A 20,979-nucleotide genomic window follows, 5' to 3' on the forward strand; every position below is an offset into this window, starting at 1 on the left:
TTATCCCAACAGCTAAAATCTCGACAGTTGAAATCCGAAGAATTCCTATATCCTAGCAGCCGAAATCCTGACAAAATAAAATCCCGACATACGAAATCCAGAAAATACCAATATCCTAACAAAAAAATAAGACTGCGTAGAAGGATTGCTTTGCAGATTCCTAGAAAAATGGAAAATGCTTGCTTACCTTTTAGATAATGTGTACAAGATTTGAGTACCCCCAGAAATGACAGGGCTAGCATGGTTTTACGTATCCCGAGAAAGGCGTAAGAATCTTGCTTATCACCCCCCAACAATATCGATGTTTCGGCAAACTAAAATCTCGCAAACACCGATGTCCCGACAATATACCGATATCCCAACTGGCCGAAAACCAAACAATTACAATATCCATGCAGTCTCAGTCCAGAAAATACCAATGTCCCACAAAGCTGAAATGCCCACAATACCAATAGCTCCCTACAGCCAAAATCATGAGAAACTAAAATCTCGACAAATCGTGAGCGCCGAAACCCGAACAATATCGATTTCTCGGAAGCTGAAATCCCGACGACATCGATACTCTGACATCTGAAATCCTAAACAATATAATTTTCCGACAGCTGAAACCTCGGACCAAAATTCGGACAGCCCCGGAATTCTCGGGATTAAGTAACATAAATTATAATGGCGAAAGAAATTATTGACGTAATTAAGTCTACTTTGACTAATTTATTAATTGAATGGTATAATTAAAACAAATGAACGGATTTATTTTATTCAATTTTTCGATTTCACAATCAAGAAATTGCACAAGCTACATTAATGTTTATCATGAAAACCACATTTTTTTGTTCTTTCTCGAATACTCAATTTATTGATTTTATACGCCACAAGATGTAGCGGCGAAAAATGAATTATCTAAAAATCGAAAAAATACAGTAATTTGTAATTTAACATTGTAACAGATGAGTTTATTTTTTGTCTTAGTTTATTGATTAATTCTGCGTCGCTACATTCCGTGGTGCGCAAGTGCTAGAAATTATCTCGTTAAGTAAGTCTTCGGGAAAAAGTAAAAAACGTGGATTTTCTGTTGAAATTTACGACGAAAATTTTCAATTTCTTTTAATGTTGATGTAGGCTGTACAAAGTTATTTCACCCTGAAGTGTTAAAAGCTACCCTAAAAAAGCTGAAGTGTCAGTTATTCGATAATGACACATAGTATGTTCAATTATTTATAATGAAATATGTTTTTGAAATGCCTAAATTTCAGTTTTTTTTAGCATTTCGGTTTGTCAGGATCATGCTCCGAACGCGTATATTACGCAGGGTGTCCTGTAAGTCCTAAGGCGGCCTTTATCTCATCAATCGTCCGTCGTTGAGGTATAGATAGTTTCAATTTATAAAATGCTCAAACCACATTAAAAAAACCACACTGTACCAGTTTTGAGACTGGAAATACAGTGTGTCACAAAATAAAAAAAATATCTATATTTTTATCCCACCCCTGCTCTTGAACTTCCAATTGAAAAGTTGTTTCCCTGTCTCTGCTGCGGCAAAAAAAAAAAAAAAATCCATGTTTCTAAGTGCAATATTCTCTGAGATATCCGAATTTAGAAATCGGAGAAAAGTTGGGAAATCACAGCATAAATGGAGGGAAAGGCGCGTAGTGTGTCCGTCAGTTTTTGCTTATATTTCATAACTTTTCTCTGATTTTGAATTCAAATATCTTGGCGGCACAAGAGCCGCAGGTTGTGCAACCCCCCCCCCCCCCGCCAGATAAGAAGATAAGACAAGATGTATTTTAACTCTGCTGAAAGTGCGCTTTGGTTATCGCACTGCTGATCTTTAGATAATAGTCACAGCTTGCAAATGATAGGGTGATCGTAACCTGTAGAGTACATAAAGTTTATTGGTTGACTTAACATTGGCTCATCTTCAACTTTCAGCATAAAGCTGAGAAAAAAAAAGATGCAACACGTAAAGGGTTTTTCTCAACGTAACCGGAATCTTACATTAAAACTACAGTATTAAATTGGAACCATATAAAAATTCAATTATTTGCAGGCAGTAATAAAGACAAACGAAAAAGCACATTAAAACTTCTCAATAGCAATATTTTTAACATTATTTCTATATAATTCTAACCTATTCGCAAGTGCTATATAATACAAAATTAGATTAGAACATCAGAAAACAGGGGTGTGTAGCCAGAAATTTCGTTCTCGGGGCGGGGGGTACTTTCATTTCAGGGGGGACCAAAGCGATAGAACAATAGATTTAGCCATTTTTTTCCTTTTTTCGGTCATTTTCTCACGTTTCGGGCCCCCCCCCCCTACCACCTTCTCAGAAAACATGTTTGAAGCGGAGCCAATTTTCAATAATGCTTTCTTCAGAAACTGTTATTATAGAGATGGGGAGTTTCCTTAGTCTATGTCGAGATGAATAATGATTGTTGATGACCGTTTTTTTTAATGCATAATAACTGAACGTAAATTATACAGAGCTGCAGTTCTTGAAGCCGATTTCAAAAATTCTAAAAAAAAAAGATGATTTCAAGAAATATATTAGGAAATAGTAGAAAAAGAGAGACGAAAAAATAATAATCTAAGGTCTGAATTATATAATGGGAGAGATATTCAATTATATTCAATGAGAGAATTATAAAAAAAATAAAATTTTATTATTATTTTTGTAAATTAAAACTTGAAATTTTTAATTTAGTACATAAAAAATTACATCCCAGAGTATTTTCATCATCGCCATATTGAAAACACGGTAGTTATTACAGAATTTGGTTAATTTGAGTTTTTCGATACTTCGAACTTTTCCTAAGAGTTTTCCATTTAATTTAAGGTTAAAATTCCTTGTTTAATCGGATTTTTTTTGGACAATTCGAAATTGGAGGAAAAATCATGATTTTTGCGTGAGAAAATTCAGTTTGGAAAAATTAATAAGAATGATAAGCAAACAGTATCGTAAACTGTTTCTGTAAATCAAGCTTTTTGAGCATGGTCAAGGAATTCTGCAGTGATGCTGATTCCAGAACAGTGGAATAATGTAGCAGCTTATTAAGATCAATTATTGTAATTATAAATTATTAAAACGTAGGAAACAGTTTTGTAGGTGATGGTAAAATTTTAATAATTGACGATTATTACCCTATGTGAATGTTAAGTTGTACAATTTGTAGTCATTTTCCAGATCCAGATTTTTCATTGACTTCAGACTTCGAATCAACCAAGTCCGACTGTATATATATCTAGTTAATTGCCTTTCTGGGAGAGCCTTTCAATACAGAGATATTCGTTTCAATATTTCAAAATTATTTTTTTCAAAATAAGTAAGTTGGCATATAAAACAAATTCGTTGGCATTTAAATAAGCATAACTAAAATCTAGTGAAAAGGCTCTTTACTAAAGAACAAAAAATTAAATCAAATTAAATTTTTATTCTCTATTTAAATTTAATTTAATTCAAAATTAAAATTGAAGTTATAATTGAGAGAAATGTAATTGAAGAAACGGAAAAGATGTGTTACTTTGCAAATTTATACCAAAATTAAACAATGAAAAGTAATTGAGTAAAGACACTAAAAATATCGAGAATCTGATTATATAATACAAGACGGGTTTCAAAGAAAGACGAACTTATCTACATACGTGGACTTTCAGTGTGAATTTTTTTAAACTTCAAAATATAGAAGAAAGATGGCATCACGAAACACATAACTCTGACTATATAAATACGTCAGGGGCCATACACACATACATCAGGAATTAAAATTTCTGCAAAATAGAATCTGAAAAAATTGAACGAAAATGCAAGAAAATCCTTCGAAAACAATTATAGTGAAACCTTGCTATAACAATACTCGATATAACGATAATCCTTTACAACGGTATTCTTTCTTGGCCCACGGAGTATTGTTACATCGAGGTTTGGTTTCACTGTAGTAAAAATCCAGATAATGTTTCATAAATCGAAATTCACAGACTTTATTATTCTGAAAATGTTTGAGAATCTGATTATCATACAACTAGAAAAGAAGGGTTGCAGAGAATGATATACATTTAGTAAGAAGGAACTGATATTATCGTCGAATATAGCCACCATCGTGATAAAACTAATCCATCAAACATCAGTTTACTAAAATATTTAAATATCGACTTATAAATTTATAAATCAAGCCAAATTACAATGAGTAGTGTCAAAAAAAAAAAAAATTCACGCAGCAAATCAGCAATTAAAACAATACAATAGAACCCGGAAACACATGCGAACAAAAATGCAAGAAAGTCCATCAAGAACAATTAATAAAATCCAGAAAAATTTCCATAAATTGAAATTCACGGGCATTGCTCTGAAAATGATTGATCAGTTTGGTCAACATTCCAGAATCATCAAGCATTTTCATTAAATTAATAAATTTTATCACTAAAATTTTTATTAATATTCTTTTAAATTAGTGTTTTAATTTTCTATTGAAAAAATTTACTAATATTTTTTTTTAAATCAATTTTTTTATTATTTTTGTTTTAAATTTTCTTCAAAAAATTTACTGACATTATTTGAAATAAATTTTCCATTATTATTGTTTCAAATTTTTTTATTAATTCTCTTCAGAAAAATTTATCAATGTCCTTTTTAAACTAATTTTTTATTAATATTTTTTCAAATTAATTCTTCATCATATATATTCTTTCAAATTGTTTCCCATTCAATTATATTTCTTTGATTCCTTATGGACCAGAAACAAATTTTTCAAGAAGCTATTAGTTTTTAGATGATATCAAGCTTTTTGCTGACCTTGCGCAGAAAGAGAAAAAAAAAAACAAAACCGAATGCCATTCTAACGCAATATCAGTAATTAAAGGAAAATTCTGAATATAAAATAGAATAAAAATCCCTAATATATCTAGAAATGACTATTGACATTATTTTGACGTTTATTTATTTTTTAATAATAGATTCGTTCTGAAATTTGAGTTTTTTTTTGGCACTAACGCCGTCTTTCCTGTTGTGATTCAGTTCAAGGTCGATATCAAAGAATGAGAAAAAAAAAAATACTAATGACAGTGTTTAGAGCTGTGATATCTTGCCGTATAAAATATATTTTTTTGGTAAAAAAATAAGGTTTTACTCATTTTTTTTTTTTTTTGGAGAAGGAAGTCGACGTATACAATAGGAAGAAATGACCGAACCTTAACAGTTCGTGCCACCACGGGTTACTGGTTTTCAGTCCCGTTACCGGTTACAGTTGTTCGAGACTGAATCAGACAGAATCTATTTCCCCGTTGACCTCGTCAAGTCACGGAAAGGAAAAAAAAAATGTATAGCATCAGTTTTGGGTTATTTCCTCGATACCTGCTATGCAAAAAATTTATAAGACCGGGGCATTACAATCATGACTTTTAGCTAGATTTGTTTGCACTCGTACAGACAAGACCGAATGAGTGAAAGTTCATCAAAGTTGGCATTTGACGAGCTTATTGTCAAAATGTTCCATTTTTTTCGAAATTCCTTTTTCAGAGGTTTATGAATCTTTCGGATGAGCTCTGTCGGAATATGCAAGAGGGTTTATTCCAATAAAAATATCTTTGGTATACATTACAATGTAAGTGGGTCTTTTCTACCGAAAGGGAGCATTCACCTTGTTCGTTTACTCTTCGGTATTTTTCATTCAAAAGGGAACATAACAAAGCGGTTGTCCTATTGGCGTTAAGGGACTCTTTTCAAAACGGCACATTTTTCAGAAGCAGATTTCGTAGTCACATTCTACAGTAGAACTTCTGGATAACGGACACTCATGGAACAGAAAAGTTTGTCCGCTGACGCAGTGTTCGTTAATAGGTAGCAAAATACATTGAGTACTGTCGATACGTCCTGTTCTGTCGAAAGTGTCCGTTAGTGGAGGTGCTAGCAAACAGGTATGCCCGCTTTGGGAGGTTATTTCATGTTTCTTTATGCTACTCACGAAAGAGTAGTGAGGGTACCCTCCTTGGCTAGGTGAAACGTTGTGGAATTAACACCACCAGACCACAACATGTGGTTCCCCCCCCCTCTGTCTAGAATTAACCACCACCAAACCAGAACATGGCTCCCACTCTGTTCCAATGAGGTGGGTGACATAGAAATTTCTAATTTCTCAGACTTCATCAGCTCTAATTTTAATGAAAAGTTAACAGTTCCGCTAATTATCTTTTAAATCGGAACATTTCCAAAATTCAAATGTCGATAACTTGGATGTTGATCAAGAAAACATAGCATTGAAATGTTCCATTACCATTCCTACACAATACATGTTGAGCTATTTTCTACTTTTGTTTACAAAAGTAAACATATTCCGGAGAAATACCCTTTTTACTTGTACTGTGAATTTAGCACAAGTGGAAATGCTTATTTTTGAAAATCATCTCCTCATTTGTGCTGCCTTATTGCTTCCTCTTTCACGCAAAAAACCTTTTAAATTAGTGTTTCTAAACCTGTTTTTGTCCATGTGGGGCCTTCTTTAGATCATATTTTCTTCTAGTAGTCTCACTATCTCATTAAGCCCCCCCCCCCCTCACATCCAAGAGCAAGGCCTTTTCTTATCAATTAATTGAATTGATTTTCATCGATCCCGCACTTGGTCAGAAGTAACAGCTAATACCATAGCACCAGATCCCATCATGTACTGTAATCGGGTTCAGCTTTCATTGGTTTATTCAAATTAGTTGTAAATATAATCGGGGTTAGCTTTCTTTTTTTATTTAAATTGATTATATAGTATTTAAGAAATTTTAATTTTCTTGCGCCGAATTTGGTTCAAATTAGTTTGTTTATTAATAATGAGATGTTCTTATATGAGTTTTATGCAGGAGTTCAAAAGGAAGAAGTCAGGTGCTTCAGTCAAATATCTTGGAAGAATATAAGGAGGGTATAATGTCAAAGGGAAACTAAAAGGATTACCGACTCATCGAAGTACGACTTTTAAAGAAAACTGCCAGTCTTTCCATGAATCGGTAAGTTCCACGAGGCGTATCTTCAGGATGTTGAATTTTGAATAATTTTGGAAATAAACGTAGCCATAAATCGAGGAGAGTCTTTGATGGGTGCACCTGCATGCAATGTATCGTGCAATTGGAATTGTTTATGTCGTTTTAATTCGCCACTTTCTTGTGTGGATCGGTCCCATCTCTAGTTTCGGTGTTTCTTTTACCTTTTCTGAGGGAACCTTGTCTACGTTACTTGAATTCCCTTTGTAACGCGCAATACTGGGTATGGTTTACTAAAGGAGCGGCAATTTCGACGAGGGACGAAGGTGGCTTAAGGGTTTAAACGGGTCAGGTTTTTGGGATCAATTTTAGACTGGACGAGGATTGGCTAGCTGTAGATGAAAAGGAATGAAAAGAACCACTGAAGGACAGGGGTAATTTTTCGGGAAGAGGGATATTAAGTTGGATGAGGGAAAAGTTCGTGGATATTGGAAGTGGATTGAGGAGGGAGGAATGTAGTTAAGGAGGGAGGAATGTAGTTAAGGAGATGCTAAGTTGAAATTCTAAGTTCTCATGACAAGGGAATAGGTTCGCAAGAATTAGAAGTGGACGGAAACTTAAAGATCAATGAAGTGGTAAGTCTGGAGCATCTGTAATCTCTTTAGAGTTCTCTCTCTTATACATATTTGAGAGGGATGATAAATCATTTGTAATATTGTTAATGTTGTCGTAAAGTTCTAGTATCGTAAATTTTCATGCAGAGTATTTCATTCAGAGCCTTGCCTAACAAATAAAGTGACTCAAATAAATATTCATTCAATTGAATTTGAGTGTCGTTTATTGCTTCAGTGTTTCACTCAGGCGCTATGAGTGAGGTAGAACCTGGGGTAACTACGTGAGTGGGGAAAATTGCGGTCACATCGCATACCTTGTTGCGAGCACCGTGACAGTACAGTAAAACCTCGCTTATTCGTGCTAATGGTGGGGGGACGGTGAATACGGATATACGAAAAACGCGATTAAACCACCGGGAGTGAAGAAAATGATCTAAAATACCAAAATCGGAAAAAAAGAAGTATTTATGTATTTTTTACCTGTTCAAAATAACTATCCACAGTACATCCGTGTGAAAACATCTAATACAAAATTGTAATTATTGAATGATAGCCACACTACAAATATAGTGGGTTTCATTGGTTTCAGAAATATCTCAGTTATTCCGGCTAATGTTGGGGAAGTTTAACACGGATATAAGAAAAATCACGGTTAACATTTTCCCCCGTCAGCCATTTGGCACAGTTATAAAATTTACTACGAGAATAACACAAACGAGGAATGGCGCTGATCCAGCCGATGAGCCATGCGGTCACGTGACTGCATCTAAAGTTACATCATGCTCGTGCTTTATCTTTCGGTTGCAAAAAAAAAACAATACAACTTGACGGCATTTCTTGAAATTGGCTGTCGATATTCACGTGTCGATCGCTCCAGGACAATGTCCGGTTCTTATGTGTACATATAGAGGGCTGCCGTTTCAACGCGTTGACATGGGAGTTCAGCTCTCAGAATAGGAGGTAGGGCGGTTCTGTAAAAGAATGAAGAAATCCAGTTATACGAAATGGAAATGTTTTTTCATCACAATCTTCACAAAATCATACATAACAAATGAAAAAAAAGCATCTACGACAACACGGATAGGAAGAGCTAAACATGAAATTGAAATTTTCGTAGCACGGTTTATCTGCTTCCTAGTTGATCCGAGCACGGATAATCAAGGTTCTACTTAGAGGGGGGGGGGGTCTTAATTCGGGTCATACTTAGAACCTCCATACGTCAAGACTACCATAGTTCTATGGGAAGCTCTACTGGATTCTAAATGTGTGTAGTCACACTTTCCCCCCACCATATATATATTCCCACTTCATATGTCTTCATTTACTCCTTTTCTCGCAATTCTCCATGGCCTTTATTCACCAGTTGCGATTCATCCCCTCTCCCTCCTTAATTTTTACCCATGGTCCCCTTTAACCTTGAACCTTCACTCATATATCGGGGTGTCGTAGATGACACTGTAACAGTTCCTACCCCCTTCCATCATTGCTCTGCCAATTAAATGCAGTAGTGCATTGAAGCCATGGGTGTTATAAGGGATATTGGGATGATGACAATTTAAGAGTCATATCTCATACCATACCCAAGATGGCGAAAATCTGAGAAAACAAATGTGGCAGGAAGTACATCTTTACCCAGGCGTTACACCTCTATAGTGATAATAATTGATGTTCTCAAATATTTGTCATAATACGATGCAATATGAGTAAATGATGATGAGTCACCATACGATGCTGAAGATGCAACATGTCAATAGTGATGCAATTAATGCTATATGAATATGCAATAAAGATATGTGAATAATGATGAAAAATATTTTGCTTCAGGTAAATAAGAAAAATAATATATGCAGTCGTGAAGTATTTACAATATGACATATGTAGTGTATCAATTCTGGCTGTACCAGAATTAATACATATATTTTAATCATTTTGATTCAATTACTTTACATCAGGAATGAGACGGATTTTACGTGATCCCCTTAGAATAGCCCTGGAGAGGTTCGAGAAACTGTTTCAAACTATTGATGATGATATGTCAGAGTGAACGAGACCTGGACAAATTTTCAAAATTAATAACAAATCAACCAGTTGACATAAACATCATCATGACCTGGAATTTTTTTTTTGATAAATTGGAAAAAAAAGTTCAAATTTCATTCGCGGTTCACTGCAAAACGAAAAACTCAACATAAAATAAATTGCAACGCAAGCAGGCTTTAATTATTGTTTACGACGATGTGCATTATGTAAAACGACCATATTTCAACATGAGCACCCTTTCACTCCCGTAGTTGTAGCCCGAGCTAAAGAGGGCACTCATATTCCGATGTGATAGATTTTTTTTAATGCGAATTGTCATAAATATTAATTATGCACTGGTTGTGTTGAATTTTATGTGTTATGTCGAGTTTTTCGTTTTACAGCGCCACATGTGAAAGGGAATTTGAACTCTTTTTTTCTCAATTTATCGGAAAAAGGAAGAAAAATTCTGAACCATGATAAATATTTTAATGCAAACTGCTCACACTTTTATATCATTTGGATATTTGCTATTGATTCTTACAATGTTTTCAGAACTTCTCGTTCACCCTGCATACTTTCAATCAGAAAAAGGTATTCAAATATTGTGTGGTGCAAAATTTTCAGAGTTAAAATGGCCTCTAGTGGTAGGAAAAGCTATGAATACGAGAGAAGGGGGAAAAAAAACGCTACCGTACGCCATATTTTATGCGGGAAGAAGTTCATTGAAACCACACGCATGTCACGGCGGTCACGATTCCATAGAATATTTACGTATTAACCAGAAAATGCTTACACATATATTGCACACATTAGCGACGTCATTTAGACACCACCGTGCACGTATTTTTTTTTTGTCTCGTTTTGAATTTTAGGTCTTTCCGTTGACACAGGTTTTAGTTAATCATTGGGGGGGGGGGGGGAGAGAATGTCCATATTCCACATAAACAGGAAATCATTAGGCACATCTGTTGCTTGGTCGTGTGAAATTTTCTTCTTTTTTTTTGTTGTTTGTATAATTTCGAGGCGTAAATGAGAGCCAGTTTCCAGTTGTGTGGAAAATTTCTCGCTCCCCCTAACACATTCAAAAAGTCCATGCAGTTCAAAGTTACCCTAACTCCTATGTTGCATAATATTACAGAGGGGTCAGAAGTGATTTAGGCATGTGGGTGCTTGACTTGATACAGGAGATTTTGATTCCTGAATTGATTCTGGGGGGTGCTCAGATCGATGTTCAAAATATTTGGTTCCCGACTACCCCCTGCATCCCCCGGCTCCGACGCCATTCATGATTTACTTACCATCCACAACCTGCATCAATCGCCATGCAGCAAATTCGCTATCATTACGGTCAATTATGATTTTGAAGATGACACTCTATACTTACTGAGGCATACCTCTACACAAACCCATTTCTAGTTGATCCAACCGAAAATTCGGCTGAAATTTCGGTGGAAGGGTAAAACTATGGTGATTGATATGATCTCTTCGTTAAAAAATCCTTTTTATTTATTTATAAAGAATTAATTTTTATCGATTCGTTGAACAATAATTGAATCTCTTCCTTTGACTATCATGAATTCTCCGGACTATCACAGGTTCTCTACGGATGCTCGACCGATTGTTTTGAGTATCATATGATATCGTCAGACGCTAGATCGATTTATTTGACATTCATATATGATCTCTTCAGATACTAGAACGATTGTTTTGATTGGCATATTCATCTCTTCAGATACTAGAACGATTTTTTTGATTATTATACGTTATATGTGAAGAAAGATGCCCACTCCACACACACACACCGTTGTTAATACAAGATTTTCGGAAGACAAGTTATATCTGGAGATGCTGATGGTTTAGGAAAGAAAATTCAGCTCTTCCTCCACGGACCACGGAGACTCGAATCCCGGTCTGTAGTATGCCGGACGACTGCTCTGCTTCAAAGCTACGGAAACAATATTTCCTTCTTGGAGCGTGTATATGCTGTATATGCAGATGAATTTTCTTTCCTAAAATCATCAGTATCTCCAGATATAACTTGTCTTTCGAAAATCTTGTATTAACAAGTGGACTGGACATCTTTCTCTTCATATATGGTGGCCTCGATGCCATTTACGAGCTGCTTGTTGATTCCTGCCACCGTCCACTGCACGAGGCAATTCAGTGTATACACGCTCCACGGAGGAAATATTCTCTCTGTTTCTATAGCTTAGAGATGCTAGACCGATTGTTTTGATTATTATATATGTTTGGATGTTAGATCAATTTCTTGGACTATCACACGATCGTTTCGGATGCTAGACCGATTTGACTGCCATATGATATCGTTGAACGCTAGATTGATTTATTTGACATTCATATGATCTTTTCAGATGCTAGAACGATTGTTTTGACTGTCACAAGCACGCGTCCGTTATACGAGAAATCGGGGTTCGAGTCCCCGTGGAGGCAGAGATGAATTTTCTTTCCTAAATCCTCAGCATCTCTAGATACAAGCTGTCTTCCTAAAATCTTGTATCATATGATATCTTCGCATGCTAAACCGATTATTTGGACTACCATATCGTCCCCCCTCATGACAGAAACATGAATGTGCAAATTTCCAATACTTGGGAAATAACGCTGTTGTTTTCCCAAAGATGTTTACCAACATGTGTTCCAATAGGGGATACACATTGGCATTTCCTGCAAAACTTAGATAGCAGAATAAGTGATCCAACCCGCTGATAAACCTCAAAAGTGAAAATTTACACATTCATGTCTCTTGAATAGGGGTGGGAACGATATGATCTCTTAGGATAACTAGAACTATTGTTTTGACCCTCACATGATCTGTTAGGATACTAGACCGATTATTTTGACCATCATACGATCTCTTCAGAAACTCAACATATTCTTCTGACCAGTTAGCATTACGATTACCGTAAAAAGTCTAAGGGAGATTACTTTCTGTTCCTGTGAAAACTGGATCATCTGAGAAATTGTCTCTTAATACAGGTGAAATAATTTACAAGGGAAAAAGTTTCTGATTAGGAAAAATGAGATTTTTTAGAAAGTCGATCCCCTTACAGAGGTGGCATGCAGAGATCTTGCAATGCAATTGGCAAACTTGGTCACTAAGGAATCCATTTATTTATTTATATACGCAGTAGCTTCACCAAAACCATTATGACGTGAAACGAATTGGGAGGAAACAAACATTCATCGATACTCGAACGCACCTGAACCTGGACCATTACATCGTCATGTTTCATATTTCAAACCGATGCTGTCCTTGAACTCAGGCGACAAGTTTTGAGCATATAACGTAACAGTCTAGCATTTAGACCATCATTAACTGCTTGTGATGGTAATCCTTTTGAAACGACGCTTACAATTACCTCTCTATGTTCGACCAGCTATTAAACATCTACAACATCCTCCGAACAGGCTCCATCACCACTGGGAATTGGCGCCACTGATGACATAGAGATGGTAATACTCCACTCTATGCCACTGATAATAGAGATGGAGTTTTGAATGTTATTTTATCATCCCGTGGATGGCCCATCAATTATATGAACATTCATTAAAATGAACGAGGTTTGACATCGAATTGACGTAAAAACCTGTTTACTTAGGAAGCGATATGTTGTTCTTTAAATCCTATGTTTACTACAATTGGAAAATATGCATGTTTTCAATTTCATGGTCAGCTTATTATGGGATAAGAATTGCGCCTTTTCGTATGACAATCCAAGGACGTCATGTCAATTTTTTCTATTTTTCATGTACGTACATGAGGGTTTTTTCCTTTAGTGTTCATCGAAAGTCGAAAGTGTGACTACGTCAACTTCTAGAAGAAATAAATGAAAAAATGATGGATGAGGAAAATGCTATATGGTGGATCATTGGCGTACGAAAAAGGGGGGTTTTTGGGGTTCTAACCCCCCCCCCCAAGCCGAGATTATAGTGTTATTTTGCAGGAAAAAACGTAACCCCCCACCTTGACAAGAAAAAAAATTGAAACCCCCCCTTCTTGAGAAAATTCTGCGTACGCCTATGTGGGGGGGGGGGTAGAATTCGGTAAACAAACACATTTCAAAAACATGTCCACGAAATAACCTCTTTCCAAGGTGTGTCTATTTGCACTAAAGCAATTTAGAGTACCTACTTGTTTTTTCGAAGAGCATTCATTCCAACACCGTTAGTTATTTACAGAGGGTATCAAGGAAACCTTGGTCTATCGTAGAGGGTACCAAGAAGCCCATCGCAGAGGTTACACGAGTCCATCAAAGAAGATAAATGCGTTCACCAAAGAGGATACCCGAGCCTACCAAGGAATCTGTTACCGTGAATACAAAGGACCCCTTGGTATGTCATAGAGTGTACACAAGCACCCTTGGTTGGCCATGAAGGGGTATCGAGGGATCATTGGTTGGTCATGTCGGGTGTTGAGGAATCCTTGGCATTCCATAGCGGGTGTCGAAGAATCGTTAGTCGGCCAAGGAAGGTTCCAAGAAGTCCATCACAGAGGGTATCAAATAAAATATCAAAGAGTCTGTTGTCGAGATTACGAAGGATCCCTTGGATCACAGACAGTATAAATGAGTCAATCCCAGTCGGTACCAATGAGTCTATCACAGGCGATACAAATGAGTCTATTTGGTATAGTACCAAAGTGTCCACCGGAAAGGAATCTGTTGCTGAGATTACAATAGGCATTGGGGTCTATCATAGAGTGTACCAACGAATCCTGTTCACTATAGAGGCTATCGAAGATCCCTTGGTCTATCGTAGAGAATACGGGGAAAACACACCACCGCAGGGATTTCGAAAGAAGTGTGGAAAAGACTTGTGGGCAAGAAAGAAGAAAAAGAAGCTGGCATGTTGAAGTGGGAGAGATTTGAGAATGGTCTAAATACACAATGCATACAAATTACATATATACAGCGCCTCGACTGTGACGGGAAGCGAAGAAACAAAGCCTCCGTCCACAGCGCTGAGCAGTTCTGCTCGCCCTTCCCTTTACAGAAAATGCAATATATACACACACAGAATACACACAGAGCCCGCATTGCGACGGGAACAATCAAGCAGAGCCTCCATTGACAGTGCTGGGCATTCACATTTGAATTACACGCATACGTTACTTTCTTTACAAAAATTTCCCTTTTTTATACTATTGGGAATGCACATTATGAAAATACAAAATATTCTTAATGGCATCTTATTCGGTGCCCCAAACACGAGAAAAATCTTTCGCTAGATTGTGGGCACCTGAACTAACATTCTCCCGAATGATAAATCCCTTACAGAGCCACTTCAGCGATCTCTAAATGTTTCACGAATCCTTCAAGTGCTCAGGAAATGTGTCCGGGCTGCTTAAGTGCTCAGGAAATGTTTCTGGGCCACTGAAGTGCTCTGGAAATGTGTCCGGGCCACTTAAGTGCTCTGGAAATGTGCCCGGGCTACTTAAGAGTTCTGGAAGTGTCCGGGCCGCTTAAGTGCTCTGGAAAAATGCAACGCATCACTCAAAAGATCCGTAATTATGCCACGGATCACAAATTATCTGGGAATGTTCCGCGGGTAACTTGAGCAATGTAGCACTGGGAGGCCGCTGAAGTGCTCTAAAATTGTGTCTCATGTCACCCAAGGGATCTCTAAATGTGCCACGGATCGTTTAAGTGTTCCGGAACTGTGTCGCGGGTTACTTCAGTGATCTTTCAATGTGCCACGTGCCTACTTCAGTGATCTGAAAATGTGCCACGGCACACTCAAATGCTCTGGAATTGTGCCACGGGTCACTTAGATGCTCTGAAATTGCGCCACGGGTCACTTAGATGCTCTGAAATTGCGCCACGGGTCACTTAAATGCTTATGGAATTATGCCACGGGTCATTTAAGCGATCTGTAAAAATGTGCCGCTTAGTTCACTTTTACAAAATTGGGTTTGAGGGGGCAAGCCACATCAGATAACCTTCAGGGCCACATTTGGGGTCAAGGGTTTATCATACATAGTTTAAAGAGTTTTCTTTCATTTCTTGGAGAGAAATTTTGAGAAATATTGATGTCAAATAGCATTGAAATTAACAGAAATCGACTATAATAACGTAAAGGTATTTCTTTCGAAATTTTAATTTTTTTACATAAATTTTTTTTTTCGTTTGCGGGGGGGGGGGAGGGGGAGGCACACGAGCGCCCTATGCCCCCCCCCCGCTTACGTTTCTGACTCCATTCAATATGCGTTAGGAGGTGGAGGCAGTGCTGACGAAATTTTGCAGACAAGGGGAGAGGGGGTCAGAGTTTTGCTGACTTTTGCTGACAAGGGAGGGGGGGGGGTCAAAAATGGCTAAAAATTTGCTTTGTAAACAAATTTAAAAAAACACTATGACACTCTATCTCTCACACATTGGATATTTTAATTTCCAAAAATGTTAATTTCATGCAAAATTTGTGTAAAGATTAATTGGAAAAAAATATATAAACAAAGCGTTGCGCAGATGCAGCGTCAGTTACAAATAGGTTGAGGAGGCAAGATATCTCGTTATTGCCGAAATACAACGCATCAAGTTATGCGAGATATCTCGTCAATGCCGATAGGGTTAAGCCCGATTCTGAACTCGCAAAAACGTTCCTCCATTCCTACCGAAATCCGATTTTTTTTCCTCAGTAAATTAACTATTTGACGTCACAGAAATTAGCATTACTCGTGTTTGCTTATTTTTTCGAATCGTCATTTCATAATCACTTTGTCCAATTTTGTAAGCATTGCGCATACTAAAAGTAAAATACGGACAAGAGACGTCTAAACTATACTTAGTCAAAATTTGAATAACAAATTTTTTTCCTTATTTAAATCGACTATTTCTACGTCGTAGAAACTATCATTGCCATTGCCGGGTTTTTTTTCTATCGCGTCATTTTTTTCATGTTCATATTCCATGTCCAATAAGCATTGCGCACACAGACGTTAAAGGTAAGATGCAGACATGATATGCCCAAACAGATAAATCAAAAATTAATTTTATTTAATTTAAAAATTAACTACATTTACCTACCTCAGAGGTACGGTACAGCAAGATATCCAGGTAAGAGTGAAATTTTAGATATACAGCGAAACCTGTCTAAAGCCGGACACTGTATGAGACTGAAACCTGTCTCGAACGGAACAGAGACCTAGTCCAATGGATAATTAATGCTTTTTTCATTATGGGGAAACGTCTTTAAGACGGAAACTGTCTAACGCGGAAACGGAAGGCATATTTAGCCCATTTTCGATTAAAAAAAAACCTGGTGAAATGGAAATAATTTTTGGCCAAGTTCAAGTTTTTGTCCCTCGAATGGGGAAAAAAATTAAGTCGTACTGATTTCCGTTTTGTTAGGGAACTCTCTTCTTGGAAAAACGATGAATGCTTACTATTGTATTTGAACTGGTTTTGGAAGTAAGGGATTGGGTTTGAATGAAAGCAGATTATAATTAAAAGCCCGTTTCGTTTATGATGAAAATATCCTGTGTTCCTCCTGTATCTTAGAGAAATGTTGATGATTTCCATTTAAAGTAGTTCGGGAGAGGAATACTTGAGGGAGACTCACAATTTATTTGATACAGTATCGTGTGGCTGCGGCTCACTGATTGATGACTAAAGACGCGCCGTGTGCAAAAACGCGTGGACGCGTAGGAAAATGAATAAATGCGATAAGAAAGAAAATGTTACGCGGCAGTCTTCGTGTGTTTCGCATTTCATTCAGTGTAGAGAAAGCCAGTGTAGAGCCACCAGTCACAAGAAACACGTCTGGGATTTGAACACTAAAGTGGAGGTCATAGGTACAAAAGAAAAGCAACATTTAAGTGTTACAGAGATAACTAAAAAATTTGCTATTGGAAAAACCCAATGTTATGACATTATCAAAAGAAAACGTGGAATTCGAGAGGAATGGTTGAATGGAAATGGAGAAACACAAAACGTTAAAATGCGCAAGACTGGAAATGAGCAAATTAACGAAATTGTATGGGAATGGTTTATGGACGCCAGATCTAGAAAACTGCCGATATCTGGGCCAATGGTTCAAGCTGAAGTAAAAAAAAAAAATGCCGAACAACTTGGGAAGGAAGATTTTCATGCATCCAATGGGTGGCTAGAAAGTTTTCGAAAAGGACATTCAATAAAATTCAAGGAAGTATGTGGTGAAGCTGCTGATGTTGATCCTGAGACTGTGAATAATTGGAGAGAAAAACTTTTGAATTTAATTGAAGGATACGATGTTAAAGGCAAAGCAAACGGAGATGAATCCGGACTGTTCTACGGGGCCCTACCAAACAAAACTCTTTGCTTGAAGGGATAAAGTTGTGCTGGAGGCAAAAAGTCGAAGGAAAGACTTACTGTGTTTTTGTGTGCTTTCATGACTGGAGAAAATGAAAAAAACTCTGATTATTGGTAAATCCCTCAAAACCACATTGTTTCAGGAATATAAATCCAAAAGCTCTACCAGTTTGAGTGGAAGGCAAACAAAAAAACGTGGATGACAGCTAAAATCATGGAAGTGTGGCTTGTTGCCTTTAATGTCAGAATGAAGAAACAAAACCGACAGGTTCTGCTATTTCTTGACAATGCGACTTGTCATCCTCACATTCAGCTTTCTAATGTTAGCCTGGCTTTTTTCCCACCTAACACAACTAGTGTTACACAGCCAATGAATCAAAGAGGGATTCGCATCGTAAAAACAACTTGCCGGAGCTTTGTAATGCAATCACTGCTCGCAGCGACAAAAAATGTAAGTTTATTGGAATTGACAAAACCTATCAACCTACTTGATGCGATATTGTGGGTTTAAGAAGTTGATAATGAAACCGCAATTCTCTATTTTGTGAAAGCAAAATTCCCCGGAGGAATTAATTCAGTAGAAGAATTAGTCAATCATGAAATTGATAATCTACAAGACGCATTAAATGCAGCAAAAGTAGGATTGCATGCAATAGACCTCGTGACAGTGGATGATGAACTAGCAACGGTAGCACGGTACGAAAACTGTGTTGGAACTGCTATTTCGGGGCAGGTTACCGATGAAAGCAGCAGTTATGAAGAAAAGAAATCCAATACAGTCGCAGAAAAAGATCTTAGGATAAACTCGTACACAAGTGCAGTTCACTACCTTACGAATTTACAGGACTTTGCAGCTTATAAAAATGACATGGAGCTTTTGAGCATGATAAACAGTGCTCGAATGTTTGCGGAAGACCGTATTGTAAGAACTGCGCTGCTACAGAAAACTGTACATGATTATTTCAAAAAATAATTCACGTATAGATATGTGTAAATATGGCCAGAAATGTATCATCTTTCTTTCGCGAAGGTTATTGGTTGTTTATCTCACTGTCACTATTTTGAAAAAGGTAAGCGCCATTTTTTAATTACTTTTAATTTTAAATAATATATTTTTTTCACTTTTGACATAAATAAGTGTTCATTCTATTGCTATTCAGGAGAGCGTCTTATAATGAATTTTAACTATTTGCGCATTAAGTATGAGATTTCAAATGTGTAGTAATTTGAAACATGAAAATATTAAAAATACGGTAATAATATACATGTCACTGTTTGATACTCGTTGGTCTATAGTATTTTGGATGATATTATCGAAATTTACGTTTTGCATGATGATAGGCAAAAAAAATACTGAATATGTTTCTTGTGCACCTTTATGAAACTGAAACATGTCTGTAACGGAAAATTCCCTTGACGTTCCGTTTTATACACGTTTCACTGTATATATTTTTTAACTAAGTATTTTACGCCATAGAAATTAGCATAGCCATTCCCGGTTCTTTCCCGATCGCATCTTTTCATGTTCAAAATCCCATGTCCAATTTAGTGCACACAGACCTTGTTATATACAGACAAGAGAGAGATGCCCAGACAAACAAGTCAAAATTAAAATAACAAAACTTTTTCCTTTTAAAATTAACTGTTTTACGTCATATAAATTAGCATATAGTCATTCCCGGGGCTTATATTATTTTCTTCAATCGTCTACTTTTCATATTCAAATCCCATGTCCAATTTAGTAAGCGCTGCGCATGCTGACAAGATGGATAGCAAAAGATGAATAATGAGCTGAATAAACTTGTTTGGTCAGAAGAGAGATAGTTAGTGGTAAAAGAAATCCAGTATTAATGGGCGCCGCGTTCGAAACCACTCTCTGAAGATCAGTTTATCATGGATGGGGTTTTCCTTCCAGAAAAGAAAGTGAATTCGGAAAAGATACGTGTTTCGATCACTTTTTTTGTAAAGAAGAAGAAATATCTTTTCTTTACCTTCAGGCCGCAAAGAAGACACGACCTTCTGGTTGTTGCAGGCAAGCCAGTCAAGGTCCCGCTTCTTTTCTAACCTGAAAGAGCTCCACGAGTTCTTTTTGTGTGTGTTTGTTTGTTTTTTCCCACGCGGATAGGTATTCGTTCTCCGACAAACGGTAGTTCTCTATTGGATTGCAAGCTATGGGTTGGAGAAGACTTCTGCTGTTTCTTGTTGTTGTATCCGCGTGTTTGTATGCGGGATCCCAAGCGAAAAATCCCAATCCTGATGGAGAAATTACGACTACGGATAATCCAGGGAATGGAGTGTTGGTTGTCACCGAAAAGGAAGAGACTTTCGCAGAGTTCGAAGGGAAGTTGAAGAGAGGAATGAACTCCCTGATACGAAGTGTTCTGCCGTATCTCATGAATGGTGCTTCCGGTTCCAAGATTTCCGGGTCCTGTATGTCGAGTCTCATGAGGATCATCGGAGGTGTCAGGCAGCTCAGGGAATGGTCTTTGAGATGTGAGTACATATGGTTTATATGATATAAATTACGTATATTTACAGTGAAACTTCTTTAATAGGATTACAATCCATGAAAAAAAAAATTAGCTCCTTCCAAGAATTGGTTCCTTGATAAAAGTGATATACTTTTTTTAAGTGAAATTTTCATGCTTTTAGATTTCGGATGCTCAGTAAATGCTTATTTTTGAGGCTTAAGGATCATGCCTGCAGATTTTAGAAGTACCGGGGAATGTAGAGTTTGGAGGTTTAGGGGAAAGTGCCCACCGATTTTGAATTCTCGGGGAATTCGCTCACAGACTTTAGAAGCGATGGAAACATGAATGCAGATTTTGGAAGTTTGGGGGAAAAATTAAGATTTCGGAAGCTCAGGATCGTAGATTTTGGGAAGCTCAAGAAAATGTGATCGCAGCATTTGGAATATCAGAGTATTTGCTCACAGACGTCAGAAGCTAAAGAAATGTCTACAGATTTGGGAAGTTCAGGGGAATATGGATTTTGGAAGCTCAAGAGAGAACTTGACTTAAAATGTGGATAGCCTTAGTTTCCACTTATCACCTATCCGTTTCTTAATAGTACTGAAAGTAATT

At 36.9% G+C, this 20,979-nt stretch overlaps 1 protein-coding gene across 1 annotated transcript in view; it reads left to right on the plus strand.

The window, feature by feature from the left end:
* The first annotated feature begins 19,937 nt into the window (after window positions 1–19,937).
* LOC149084170 (nose resistant to fluoxetine protein 6-like) overlaps window positions 19,938–20,979 on the plus strand; it is an 82,191-nt gene continuing 81,149 nt past the window's right edge. Inside the window, exon 1 of the mRNA XM_089234516.1 lies at window positions 19,938–20,389. Coding sequence (XP_089090642.1) covers window positions 20,068–20,389 — 322 coding nt within the window. The 5' untranslated portion in view covers window positions 19,938–20,067. The remainder of the gene's footprint in view (window positions 20,390–20,979) is intronic.

The sequence above is a fragment of the Pholcus phalangioides genome, unplaced genomic scaffold, assembly GCF_987345545.1.
Source record: "Pholcus phalangioides strain wild (caught in Gottingen) unplaced genomic scaffold, Ppha-v1.0 ptg000008l_1, whole genome shotgun sequence".
Taxonomy (NCBI): Eukaryota; Metazoa; Arthropoda; class Arachnida; order Araneae; family Pholcidae; genus Pholcus; species Pholcus phalangioides.